This window comes from Entamoeba invadens, assembly GCF_000330505.1.
Source record: "Entamoeba invadens IP1 unplaced genomic scaffold scaff_1105074725991, whole genome shotgun sequence".
NCBI lineage: Eukaryota > Evosea > Mastigamoebida > Endamoebidae > Entamoeba > Entamoeba invadens.
Genome location: NW_004440432.1, coordinates 323,352 through 338,081, shown reverse-complemented (window position 1 = coordinate 338,081; position 14,730 = coordinate 323,352). Strand labels below are relative to the sequence as shown.

Here is a 14,730-nt window from a genome sequence, read left to right as displayed (position 1 = left end):
CGACGAGGGTTCCATTCAAATGGAGTGATGTTAATTTCGAGAAAAGAATAAAATTTGAAAACGAAGTTTGTTGATATTATAAAATGATGCTGTAACAAATACAACAGTAAAACACAATAAAACAAGTTGTTATTAAATATTTTTAATAACAACATTATTTTGTAATATATATCAAATACTCATTTTAATATTTATATTATTTATTTCGAAACACTTACCTAGCATTATAAATTGAATAAAAATATTCATTTATAATATATATGGTATTAATGTAAACAATGAAACAATAATTTAAGTTGTTAATTATAATATATAAATCGATTGACACACAGTCATCGTGTTGTTTAAATACACGGATGAACGAAAAGCATTTTGAGTATTTTATAGACTGCCCATTTGTGAAATATATACCAACCGATATTGAAAAATGTAAAGACTTGGGAGGACATACCACTTGTCCAGCAAAATTACTTAACATGTCAAAGGGTGATGGGTGCGTTGAAATGATCGGACCGGATGGTGGGTATCTCATAACATGCATTGTATCTTTGGGAATTACTGCTGTTGGTTATACCTATTGCACTATCTACGCATTTGTGTTATTTTTAAAAAAGGGTCTTGACTGTAGTGAATTAAATCAAAGTGACTATGTGCCAGATCACTGTGAAGAAAATAACAATGAACCAGAAGTAAATATGCAAGTGGAAATGCAAAGACAAGAGTTACACGATAAAATGCAACAAAGCTCAGAAACCACTGAATCTTCAAGTGTATAACTCAAAAGAAAGTATAATCCATTTAAAATTAATATTTAAATACTTATATTAATGACAAGGTTCTTAACAATCAACAATTAAATTTTTACAATATTAATTAATAAGTTATAATAAAATATGTATATAATATTTTCTGGTTGACAAATAGAAATAACATGTGTATAAAATAGGAATTAATAAAATACATTGAAATTTTAGTAAAAGCCGTGAAACTATGTTTTCAAAGTGTTAAAACATTTTGAAATAAAAATCCAAAGTTTAATTAATTCCAGTTGAAATAATATAAAATTCTTTAACACCGTTAAAAAGCAGAAAATGTAATCGCGTTGTAAATTATTTAATTAAAATATCAGTTTAAAAAGAACAAATAAATAATTTTGAAATATGTTTGTCTTTCCTTAAGTTGTTAAATCATTTCAATAATAATGTTGAAAATGCTATTGTTGTCAATTTAAACAATTATAACAAACAATGAACATGAATTTGAAACAAGAGGAAATGAAATTTTGTATTCAATTATAACAATTGGGACTACATTGACAACCACCTCTTAAAATAAATTTGTTTTTTCTATTTGGAATCATATTCAAATTAAAATTATAGTAAATAGGAAACTGGGAAGATATTAGGTCTGGTTCCCTAATTCAAGAAACGCCGAAAATTCATTTCGAGTTAGTGAAACCGAGTGAGACGGAGCATTGAAAAGAAGGTTCATAAAGACGCAATCGAACAGTCTGTTTGTACCGTTTCACACATTTCCAAGTCCTCTTTTGGCGCGGATCCCCCCTGACCCCCCCCCCCGCAAACGAGGTGGAACCACATCCTCGTCCACACATTACTTACAATGAAAGTGGGTGGGACGCATTAGTGTTTGAAAAGTGGACTTTTTATAAAAAAACACTTGCGGCGAATATTATATTTTGGTAAATGTGGTGGTGGTCAATGTAGGTACCTTATCTAAACTCAATTAATTTTTTTTTCATTATATTTTTAGTAAAATTATAAAATTCAATACATTTAAATAAACATTTCTCCAAAACTTAATTAAAGTAAAAGAGCCAAGACAAACGCCATGATCGCTGAAAGAGTCACAGCAGAGTCTTTGGCGGTGTGGTAAAAGCCATCTTTATCTGTGAAGCATTTGTCCATTTCTTTGTTGATGATATTTGATGGGGTTCCAGTACAGCTGTTGGATGCATCATAATCATTTTTAATGAACTTTCCATCTTTAATTTCCGTTTTTGTTGAAGTTGTTTCTGACGTTTTGATACAACCAGATTTTAGAAGTGTTTCTATTGGTCTTGCTTCACTTTCTTTGATTTTGCAGTCTTTAGCATCAATGTATGCATAATCAACAACTAAGTATTCTGGAAGGTTATCAACAAAGGACTGACCGTTCTTGAGATCAAAAGAACCCTCATCATGCCAATTACCACAAGTTGTTGATGTGTAACCTTTTGCTTTTTTGTCTTCTCTCACAAATTTAGTATAAGTGTTGCCTCCAGTATAATAACACTTATCAAGAAGATAAACATTCATGTATTCATTATCCGTGGTCATAAGATATTCTGCTTGAGCTACAAATACAACAAGAATTATGTAAATCATTTTATATGTAAATAAGTTTATGACTCGAGTTTAAATAGTAATGTACACTTAATAATAACATGTATATTATCATGAAAAATCGATTTTTCATTCAATGTGTTAGATTCTTAATTTATATTGTTTTGTTTAAAAAAAACAACACTTAAAATATTTATAACAATTATTTTTTTTTCTGAATAGTCAATTTCAATAGATTGTATACCTATAAAACTAATCATTTTATCAATATATTGTATTATATTATTAAAACATGTTTTTTTCTAAAATTAAAAATCAAACATCGAGTCATTTCAGTTGTAATCTTCATCTTTGTTTGAGTTGAATTGTTTTTAAAACATCAATAAAAATTATTATTATATTAAAATTATAATATAAAATGTTATTTTAAGATTATTATATTTGTTTAATTAACAATCTATTTTAACTCGCCAACAACCCAATACTGCTCTTTTTAACAGTTTTTTAAAATTTTGTCCCAAAACTGTTTAAATAATTTTGATATATTATTAGGTGATTTTCCTGAAAAAATAGATAAAAATAAATAATATAAAATTATCATAATGGAATTATTTTTATTTTTTATACCAAAAAATCGTTTTGTGCATTTATTTTTTTATATAAAAATTTAAAAGCAAAACAGAACAAAAATTACAACCTAAATAATAAAAAGTTGGTGGAAAAAGTCGGCTTTAGCAAATTATAGTGAAATATAATATTTATTGAGGTTCACGATTACACCGACACCAGTGCACATTAATTCAATAAACTATTTTTATATCAATAACATTTTTTTAAATCAAAATTGAATTTTTGTTTTCTAAATTATATAATTACAAAGTACATAACATCTGTTGAATAATTTATAGTTATATTTAATTATAATTAACAATAATAACTTTTTATTATATTATTTTTTTATTTATTATTAATAAATTAATAAACTTTTAATAGTTATTTATTGTTGTTCACCAAAATTAACTCGTTCTGGACAACACTTGGAATAATGTCCCAACTGGTTACAAATATAACACACTCTCTTCTTTTTTGGAAGTTTTTTTAGATCCTTCTGAATATGCAACTAGGTTGGCTGCGACTATTTGCTTCATTTTACTTACCTTTTTGGGATCCTTTATCCGTTCAATGGTTGTACTCTTAGTCATAGATACAGTTTCATCCCCAATTGTTATCATAGATATTTCTGTTCTAGAAAATGATATTCTTTTTACACCCTCTTCGATTTCTATTTTTTCTTCTTTTTTGTCTTCGAAAAAAACTTTCTCTCCTTCAAAAACTTTTATCACCAATGGAAGCAAACTGGGGTTCTCCTTTGCGTTGGGATAAAATTTCTCAAGAACCATTTGATAATCTGTATAGGAAATAGAACCATAATTCTCAGGATTGTATATTTTGCACTCATGAGTACATACTACTCGTACGGACTTGGTTCTGTTTAATTTGAACAAACAAAGTGGAATTTTTGTCAATGATACGATATAAAAATTCACAAGATGATGACACGGAACACCAGTTTTAATATAAGAACAACATGTACACCCATTTTGTCTGTTTTGTGTTCTTGTTGTTCCCATATTTTTGGTGTGTATTGATTGTTCGCCATTTTAAAACTATAAAGAAGATCAGAAACTGCTATTTTAGTAAGACTTAAAGCGACATTATCTTCACAGAAAAGATTGAGTGTGTTTTTTCTTCGCTGTTGAGTTCCGAAAGACTGGCTTTAAGTTCTAAGTCTTGAGCACATTCAATAATATATTTAACAAGTTCGACTAATTTAAGTTTCTCATGCAACGTTCTTCGCTTAAGCCACCCAAAAAATCCTTCAATTCCACTTGACGTTGTATATTTATTTGTTGAGCTTGGTAGCCACGTTTTTGCACATTTGAGAAGGTCAATTATCATTCTCGACTTGGTTAAAGTGACTCCTTTCTCTTTTGACTCGATAGCACATTGGTTGAGTGATTCGATTAATTGATCAACTGTATTAAGAATGCAATTTCCACCAAAAAAACATCTTCTTCATCTAAATATTTTTGAATTTGATCATTACCATCTTTAATTACTAATTTATTCAATTCATCTAATAACACTTCTTCTCTTTCACAACCTCCAAAAACGACTTTATTGTAAATTGTAATAATTGGGTGGCACTTGCCAAAAGCCGCAACAATATTACGTCTTATATGCACCGTACAATACACTATAAAAACTGTGGGATATACTTCTTTTATGGCTACAGTTTGACTTTGACACCTATCACAAATAATCACTCTTGGATTTACACTTCGTTTTAGGATAGTTAATACCATTTTGAACGATTCGGAAGTTCTGTTTGGTGTTATCGAAAAAAACACACAGTGACTATGACTACTTTTGTCTACAAGAATTCCTACATATAAAGGCATTCCAAATTCATTTGTCCCACAAGTGTCATCCAAAATTAGTTCTTCAATGTTGCATTTTTTACATAAAAGTTCGTTTATCGCTACACAACCAACAAACACTCCACCTTTTGACTTTATCATAACAGTGCTCCAGTTTTCCAAAGTTTTTAAATACTCAGCCAAATCAATACTTTGTACTCTACCAGTTTTCTCTGCGCATTTTCTTACAATAGATCCAATTTTTACACTTGAAAACGGAAGATTTAAATCCTTTTTAATATTTTCTGGAGATACCCCAAGTTTATGTTTTGCTATCATTTCAGCTCTTTCTTCATCTGTAAAAAAATGGATAAATTTTACAAGGAAGAATATCAAAGTTATGAGTGTGTAGGTGTTTAAGTGTAATTTGAACGACTCCGTTCTTTTGTTTGGACAGTACCAAAACAAGTTTACATGGACAATGAGTAAACGTACATTTAAAAAACTGGTTTGAACTATTTGAATGACTATTTGCAGTCAAAAAAGAGATATTTTACCTCCTTTGATATTCATGATAAAAGCACTTTTCATTGTTGATGCTTGAGACGAGAAAGAATAATTTTGAAAAGATTGACATGTATTATTGATTACATCATTCGGAGTTTCAAAATGGTAATCATCCACAATTTCTTCTTTATCATTTTCTCTTGAAATAATAATTGCTGTGCTAGACATCTTTGTTTGAAATTTAAAGTTTTTATAAAATAATTAATAGTATTACGATTAGTAAACAATAATAATCAGAAAGATCTACTATATATATTATATTAATAAAGGGTTTGTTAATTTTTTAATTCGATCTGGTTTTTAAGAAATAATTAGAATAAATAGTAATCATGTTTTAAAAATTGGTGAAATTAAAAAACAAAAAATCAATTTTGATTTTAAAAAAATGTTATTGATATAAAATAGTTAATTGAATTAATGTGCACTGGTGTCGGTGTAAAATCGTGAACCTTATTTATTGTTACAAGTTGAAAAAAACATTTTGTATCATTTCTAAAACATTAATTAAAAACAAAAAATAATTAAAAATATTTGTAAACTCGAACAATGGTTGATTTTTTTATACTTACGTTAATAAAATTGACATTTCGGATACCTAATATAGTTTTGTTGTTGTGGTTGTATTATCCCGTAAACAGTGAATTGCGACAACTTGATGTTTGTTTTTAAAATTGAAATGATGATTTAGTAAGTTTAAAAGAAAGCGAATTTAAAAGTTATCAAATTAATCATTTGATTTATTATTTAATAAGTACAACACAATTCAACAATAAAAAACTTAATTGTAGCATTTTGAAACATTTTATTTATAAAAACAAATTTTGACTTTTAAATATATAAAGAAGCCCACAAAACGCAGCAAATGTTTAAAATTATCACACATTCAATCTAGTCATGAGTTGAATCAATCTCAATGTGAAAATGTCAACTGAGATTGATTATGGTAGTAGCTTATAGTTTTTAAATATTCAATTTCTGTATTTAATTTCAAAAAGGTGTTTCAATATCTAAATTGAATTTGTGTCCTGCTCGACAGTTATATAAATTTCAAAAATATAATAATACAAACAATGACCAATAAAAATGGTTATTTATAATAAAATATAGTTAATCTTATCGAGATAGACTATTATATGCCAACTCTGAGAAAATTATTCATAAAATCTAAAGACAATGATAAAAGTACACATAACCAATGTGAAATTTGCCATTTCTTGTTTGACAAAACAAATAAATTATAATAATCGTAATAAGAAAAAAACACAATTAATTATTTTCACTGAATGACGCATTGATAATAGCGGTAATTATTAACAGTGAGTAACACGCTTCTGTGTTATAGTGAAAATGATGAGTCGAAATAGTTGTAAAATATCATAACAATAAAATGAATCCATTATACATCGCTTTTACAGACAGTGATGTTTCTGCAATTGATTATCAAGCAACCCGAATATAAAGAATAATAATAATAATAATTTAAAAATTTTAATTGACAACAAAAAGATAAATTACTCATAATGTAAAAAACAACAAAAATTAAAAATATACACCAAATAAATCAATAAAATAGCATTGATAAACAAAGAAGTTTGATTTTTTGTTGTTTGAAAAATTATAAACATAGTTATGGTTTACCTTATTCATTTTAAACACTCTTTTCAATAGATTATTAAAATGTGTAACTGTATACATCAACTTGTCAAAAGTCATAAACAAACAATTGGTTAAACAGTTTACATATTTGACAAAAAGTCAGACAACAATATAAAAACATGTGGATTATTTGTAGTGGAGGGAAATTGTTTTTAAAACAATATATATTTAACACTAAAAACTGTTTTAATGATTGCTTGTTATATTTTAATTCTTTTGATAAAAATTCTTTAAAAGATTAGTCACAATATGGTAAATACCAAAAGATGATAAAAATATATTATAGACAGAAAAAAAAACAGTCAAAAATCTTGCTACATCGTACTGTCTGAAAAAATACACAGTTATTAAAATGGGTTTTTTGAAAAGTTTATATTTTTTATTAAGACTATTGTGTGCACATAAATTTTGTGTGTTTTTTAATTATCACTGATGTGTTCATGTTACTTTTGCAATTTGTATTTCATTTCAACTCAAAACCAATAGTTTTTTGTTTAGTGTATAAAAAACATATTTATTTGTTTTGGAATAAATGTTATTGCATTTTACCATTATTTTTATTTTGCCATTTTTTACGTTTTTGTCATAAAATTTTATTTTTTTTTCATTTTTTTCGCAATTTATTTGTTTATTAGTTCAAAATTTGAACTCGTTATTCCATTTTCATTTTACTATAATTGAACTACACTGTATAATATAATTTTTTTCAAAAAAAACAAAAACACTGCTCTTTTTAACAGTATTGGTTTGTTGGGGATTAGGTACGTCAGCGAGTTAAACGACATATGTCAAAAAATATAAACATTAATATATAAACTATTGTTTTTTACATTTGAAACAAAAAAATAATATAAAACAGCAATCAAATTACAAATCATAACTATTTTAAATCGAATATATACGCTTGAATAAAATACCTTTTTTGTTGATTTTTGAACATATTTTTTAATTTTAAATAATTACATTATTATTTTCATATCACTTATACAAATTTAAAATGTTAAACATTTAATCCAATAATATTAGGATATTCATTGTCTGGAATAAATACATGTGTTTGTACTTGATTGTTATATAGTAGTTTTTTTAATACACCTTAAATAACAGTATATAATTTCACTTGTATTTTTCAGTAAAATTTAACATATTAATTAAATGTATGATCAATTAACACAATGATAATGTACATAATTTAAACAATACCTTTAAGAAGTAATCGATCTTGCCAAGAAAATGAGCAAAGCAATATTAATTTATTTTGGATTTAAAAAAACAAGAGTTTTGTACTGAATCGAAGCGAGAGTATAAGGAAAACAATATATCGTATTGAAAATTATAATTTTTGGTTTATTACAAAAATATGTCAAAAAGCATATAAACATTAGTCACTTAATACTTCATCAAATAAAAATGATAAGAACATTTTTGGTATATTATTAAATTTATTATGAATGAAAGTGTTATATTGAATCAAAATAATATCCTTTTTGATCAAAAAACTTTCGACCGAAACTATTAAGTTCTATATCATGGGTGGATATCAGATTATGACATATAGACGTGTTTATGCAACTGATGAGTATAATTTAAAATTTAAAAAATGCTCATTATTGTTAACAAATTCAAGTTTGTAAACAAACACCAAAAAAGAAAAATAGGAAAATACACACTTTATTTGTTGTATTGACCATTTTGCACTTAAAGTATATTTGTTGAAAATGCACCAAACATTATTAATTTGTTTAATATACAAATTTTATATTAAATTGTTGGAAACAACCATGATAATCAAAATGTGATATTATTGTTTTTAATATCAAGCTTAAAACGTGAGTTCATTTAGGCGAGGTAAAAGGTGTATATCAAAAACAATATTACAAAAACTATTATACTTTATATTTAGAAAAATGTTGACAAAATTAAGCAACGTTCATTGTATTGAAATATTTTATCATCGCGACTTACACCAAACACAATTTATATACAATAGAGAAGTATTTTGAAAGATGTTTCCCAATGTTTTTAATACAAATTTAGAAACGACTTCTAAAAATAATACAAAAAACTTATTTTTACAAACATTCGAGCAAAACAAAAAAAATATAAAAACTATTTTGAATATAACAAGAATGATACAAATGAACAGGAAAATGGATTTTATAGTGACAAAAAAATGGGTTTGAAAATGGAATTTGAAAAAAAAGACTGTTTAGAAAACTATTTTAAAAATGAGGAAGAAGTAAAAAAGAATGTAAGACATTTATAAGTTAATTAATGAGCATAAAAATGACAAAATCTAAGCAAAATGGACTCAACATAAACAACTGTTATAATAAACAAACAAAAAAATCAAATCATTTTGTCTTAAATATGTTTACAACATGTTCAAACTTCTCGCCAGCCTTTTCAATTTGATTTTTATTACCAGCAACACAACAAACCGCGTTTTGTATCCCTTCTGTTATCACGTGTATTTTCTCCTTTATTTTCTCAAGTGTAACACCAAACAATTGTTCTCGCAATTCATTAAAATTCTCAACAAAATTCCCAACTTCCTTTTCCATGCCATATTCAAAGAAAAATTGCGTACTTGTAAACGCATCGTACACTGCCAAAATGTTGACAACGAACTGTTCTATTTCCTCCTCACTCATTTTTAGGGTTTCACAAATTTGTGGAATTTTACGGAAAGTATCGAATGTTTTAGAAATGTGCGGGTCTTTGTATGAAGTGATACACACATTCCCATTCGCTTGATAACTCAACGACCCGTCATACGCTCTTCCTTCAACTCACATTTTGTTCCACACACAAAAAAATTCTTTTCGATGATTTCAAAAAGCGCTTTTAAATTTGCGTCGAACGGATGACCATTTTAAGGAAGTTGAAGGACATCCCAACGTAATTGGTGTTTGGGGGAAATACAAAAAACTCCTTCATCTGATTTTCCTCGTTAATTTTGATATTGGGACCGACCTCCGACTTATCCATAAACGTCTGAATCACACCAAATTTGTTCAAAACGTTGTTTTTTGCACTTTCATCACATGAATAAAACAACTTTGCACGATGAACTGAAAAATAACATTTTTTGTTATGTTGTATGCAGACTTTGTGTCACTAACACGTTTAAGTTGTTATCTAATTTTATATGTGAGACATCACTTATCTCATACAATAAAAAATAAAAATCGAAAATTTTGCATTCAGTTTTTAGTACTTCTTCTGGAGAGTATAAAATAGTTAAAAAGTTATTCGGGGTATAGTTCTCCAAGTAATTTTTTTGAACTTTGTCTATTCGTTTGTAAATTTAATTTGTCCCGTGTTTATTTCTTCTTTTTGGTTTCAAAATTAAATTTTGACACTTTGGGACGACATTGATATTATTCATGTTCAAACAACTCAACAATTAAACCATAAAACAATAACAAAGCAAGTAAATTAACTATTCTATCAATAGATACTCGATTTGCCTTTTCTTGTACCCGGCACATTTCTATCGCTTTAAACAGAGTTTCTGGAATATCATTTCTTTTTTCAAGTTGTTTTCCCTACATAACAAACTCGGCTATTTTCCATTAAAATTTAAATTTTATTTGAATAAGCAACACACCAGCCAAACACTTCATACAATGTTATTCCAAACGAATAAATGTTGGCAGTTTTGTGTATTTTTGTTGTTTTAAAATTTCAGGCGCCATGTACTTTGATGTTCCAATTCCTTTTGTGAATGTCATGTGATCATCAACATATAAACATTTCTACTACTTCCAAAATCAGTCAATTTTGCATTCACATTGCTGTTTAAATCAAGTGAAACAACCAAAATATTGTCTGGCTTGATGTCTCTGTGTAATATCCAATTTTCGTGTGAATATATTATTCCTTTTGAAGCATCTTTCATCATTTTGATTCGCATTTTCATGTCAACTTCATCAGATCTGTTGTGATTTATCAAGTCCTGACAACTTCCATAATGTGCAAACTCAGTGACCTACACACTTTGTTTGGAGTGAACACGGCGTCATATAAGTGAACAATGTACTCACTTCTAAATTTGTCGAACATTTCAACTTCTTTGGTAAATTCATCAACTGGATTTTCATTATTTGAGTTGTCAACTTGTTTCATCTTCTTGATTGCAACAACATTTCCTCTGTAAGTTACTTTGTAGACAATTCCAAACAAGCCTTCACCAAGTTTCTTTTCTGTTTTGATTTCGTCGTAATCAAGACGTGTTGATTGTTCCACCAGTGTTTTGATGTTCATTAAAGTCGTGTTTTGTTTACCACTGTGTAAATCAAGTGATACGATCATGATTTTGTCACTCAAATCCATTGTGCAATATGGTGTTATAAAGACTTCAAATTCTCATGCAAACCCACTTTTTAAAGTCACTATTTTTGGTTCTGTGCGAATTTTGTATTTGTCGCATTTGTCTTTTGTTGTGATTTGAATTTTCATGTTACCTTTAGACGAGTTGCCAACACACAACAATTCACGATTTTCACTTTCAATTTGGATTTTGTCACTTTCATTACCAAATGAAATTTCATTTTTTGATAGAATGTCGCTTTCAAGTTTAGTCATCATCATATTGGAGCGACTCATCTTGAAGACCCAAATGTTTTCGGTGTGTTCATTTGTATTCTTTTTTAACACAAATAAAACAATAATTGTTATTATTGAGATAAATATTACAACAAACACAACAACACATGCAACTGGAAGACCAACAACCATCCCATAATTCGTGTTTGCAAAACACTCAATTTTGTCGTCACTCAACTTGTAGCCATCTGCACACTCCAAACAAAGTGAATTTTGTGATGAAATGCAGTTTGGTATTTGTGAGAAGTGAACACACACGCAGTCTTTCAGAATGTTGTTATCACCACATTTTGAACACTCAAAAGTGGCATCACAATATGTGCAGTTTTCACCACATTTGTGACACAAATTATCTTTTAGTGCAAAACCATCTTCACATAGTGTGCAGCCACTCGTTGTTTTGTTCAAACAGTTGTTTAATTCTGTTTGTGGGTTGCACAGCTTAGTGTTGTTGTTCGGAGTTCTGTAATATCCATCACTACAAATAACACAATCCCCATCATTGGAACACGTTTTACAAGATGTGTCACATCTAACGCACTGCTTTCCATCACTTGATCGTATGTACCCATCTTTGCACACAACACACCCCTCGAATGTCGACATCATCACATCACACACACTTAATAACTCATTGTATTCAAAACACTTGCCATTCTTGGTGTACGAGTACGCATCACACTTTGTGCAATACGTCAAATTGGAGCAGTGTGTGCATGGGTACTCACATCTCACACAAAGTGAGTTCATTATGTAATACCCGTCTTTACATCGCATACATCCCTTTGAACTTCTCAACATGCAGTTGTCTGTTGTTGTTTCACTTTTTAATTGAAAATCGAGTGCTTTTGTTGTGTTGGTATCATTTTCAACACATGAATTGTCGATAAGAAGATATGATTTGTTACACTCCAAACACGACTATGACACAACACTCACATATTCACAGTCTGGGTATTTGTCTTGTTTTGGCAAACACCCAGTCGTGTCTTTGTAACGATCGTCATCACATTGCGTACAAACACCACCAACAAACTCTTTACAGTTGATTGAATCGGTTGAAACGCATTTCCCATCTACATTTATTTTGTTGTTACACAAAATGCAAATCTTTTTGTTTTGAATCACACACTCGTTGTCATTGGAAATACATCCACCACTTTCAATGTGATGGTTTTGTGGGCATGTTGTACACACATTTCCACTATTATTAACACAGTTTGTGTCGTGTGAACACAACATGTTTAATTTTAATACAAATTCACTTTTACATGATATATCGATTTTATCACCATCAATGACTTGGCAAATCTTTGCATTATCACAACTTATAGTTACCCCCATTGATATTAAGTGTCGTGTAAAACCCTTCATTTGCCAAATAACAAAACTCGTTTTGTGTATATCTGCACTTGTTGGCTTTGATGCCTTCTTGTATGTCATTGTTATAATAAACAAGAAGTCTTGTCATTGTGAGTGAGTTGGTATTTGCACATATTTTCAATTGAACAATCACCGTTTGTAGTGATGACGTTTTTGAAACAATTATCACACATTTTCACTGAAAAATCAAAGCAACTTTTATTTTCCTTTTCGATGCATTTTCCTTTGAATAAAACGTGATCTTCATCACATATAAAACATTAATAATTTACTTGGTGTAGACAGCCAAGATCATTTAAATCACTTTTTAATGTTTCTGAGTTAAAATGTGTTGTGTTTGAATATCCGAGAACACACATAAATTTATTATTATCAATAATATAAGGCGCATAACATTTTGTACACAATTGACTCCCGTTGTTGTATTCACACAGTTGGCAATTTGGAATTAAATCAAAACAACTCATACACCTATTTGAAGTGACTTTCACTTTGCCTTCTTTGCATGATATACAATTATCACCAATAGTAAAGGGTTTCTTGAGGATAAGGTGTATCCTCAGGATCAAAGCTATCCTTATTAAAAAATGTTTTCCTGAGGATACAAAAATCAAATCCATAAGGTTCAGTTCCCCATAAGGCCCACTCTTAAAGATCAAGTTATAATTTACACTTAATATTTTAAGTCAAAGTTCCAATTTTAAATAATGGTAATAATTTATCAGAAATGCCAAAAGATTTAAAAACAATCAAAAAATCGTAACAATAATCAGTGAACATAAACAATAATTATAACTCGCTTACTTGAGACGGAAATTAACAAAACGTGAATTAAACTTGGTCATATTATGATTATATACTTAGTGAAATTATTTCCGAATCCGTCTTTAATAACAAAACGATTGAAATTTACGTTTAAATTGATAATTGTTTTTTATCAAAATGAAAAGTGAAAAAGTCGAAAACACTGATTTCTAAAATGTGATTTTAAAATAACATAAATTTATTAATAATTTTGTAATTTATGCAATTATTCAAATTTATTGTAATAACAAAGTTAATCATATTGTGTGTATTTTAATATGATTGTTTTATTTTGATATTAACTTGTGTTTTAAACGAATTTACAGTTCTGAGGATGACAGAAATAGAAATTTTACACTTTTACATCTGTCTGAAATGTATATTGAGTAAGTTACTATTTTTGAATATGGGAACACGTCATTTCACTTTTTAGATGTTTAAGTCCGTGTTGATAATGTCTGTTTGTTACACGACTTACCATCCTCAGAGATATTTATAGCACTGCCACTATTGATTAAAAATTCTATAAATAAAATTATCAAAAACTGGTTGGCATTTTCATTATTTCAATATGCAAATAAAATTGAAACGCTATATTTTAATGTTAATTTTGTTTAATAAAATATGATAATTGATCGGTGAAATCAATAAAATGTGTCATTGTCGAATATAAATGAAATTATTTCTAATAAACAAAAAATAGTATTCATATTATTTATAGTTGTTTGTTAAAACTTGTATTTCAATGAAAAGAGACTTGCCAATACAAAAGATTTTTAAAAATCCATTTAAAGATGATTTTGATTTCGATTTAGTTGAATTTCCTTCTTTAGTTTCTCATAAAACAGAATCGAAAGTGAATGTACGTAACAATGAAAAAATCGAAAAAACATTATCCGAAAAACTCGTAAAATCTCCAATAAAACAACAAAAAATACAAAATTATT

At 28.1% G+C, this 14,730-nt stretch overlaps 5 protein-coding genes across 5 annotated transcripts; 1 reads left to right on the top strand and 4 right to left on the bottom strand.

The window, feature by feature from the left end:
- Nucleotides 1-356: 356 nt before the first annotated feature.
- EIN_362080 (hypothetical protein) lies at nt 357-776 on the top strand (the record flags this gene model as incomplete). Its single annotated transcript, XM_004257658.1, has 1 exon — nt 357-776. The coding sequence occupies one exon, from the start codon at nt 357-359 to the stop codon at nt 774-776; it is 420 nt and encodes a 139-aa protein (XP_004257706.1).
- Nucleotides 777-1,820: 1,044 nt separating this feature from the next.
- On the bottom strand, nt 1,821-2,384 carry EIN_362070 (hypothetical protein; the record flags this gene model as incomplete). Its single annotated transcript, XM_004257657.1, has 1 exon — nt 1,821-2,384. One exon carries the CDS (start codon nt 2,382-2,384, stop codon nt 1,821-1,823), a length of 564 nt encoding a protein of 187 aa, XP_004257705.1.
- A 6,955-nt stretch (nt 2,385-9,339) lies between these two features.
- EIN_362060 (hypothetical protein) lies at nt 9,340-9,976 on the bottom strand (the record flags this gene model as incomplete). The annotated part of the gene is made up of 2 exons (XM_004257656.1): nt 9,340-9,770; nt 9,850-9,976. 2 exons carry the CDS (start codon nt 9,974-9,976, stop codon nt 9,340-9,342), a joined length of 558 nt encoding a protein of 185 aa, XP_004257704.1.
- Nucleotides 9,977-10,939: 963 nt separating this feature from the next.
- Nucleotides 10,940-11,323, bottom strand: EIN_362050 (protein serine/threonine kinase, putative; the record flags this gene model as incomplete). Its single annotated transcript, XM_004257655.1, has 1 exon — nt 10,940-11,323. One exon carries the CDS (start codon nt 11,321-11,323, stop codon nt 10,940-10,942), a length of 384 nt encoding a protein of 127 aa, XP_004257703.1.
- Nucleotides 11,324-11,356: 33 nt separating this feature from the next.
- EIN_362040 (hypothetical protein) lies at nt 11,357-13,039 on the bottom strand (the record flags this gene model as incomplete). Its single annotated transcript, XM_004257654.1, has 2 exons — nt 11,357-12,441; nt 12,532-13,039. The coding sequence occupies 2 exons, from the start codon at nt 13,037-13,039 to the stop codon at nt 11,357-11,359; spliced, it is 1,593 nt and encodes a 530-aa protein (XP_004257702.1).
- Between the last annotated feature and the right edge of the window lie 1,691 nt (nt 13,040-14,730).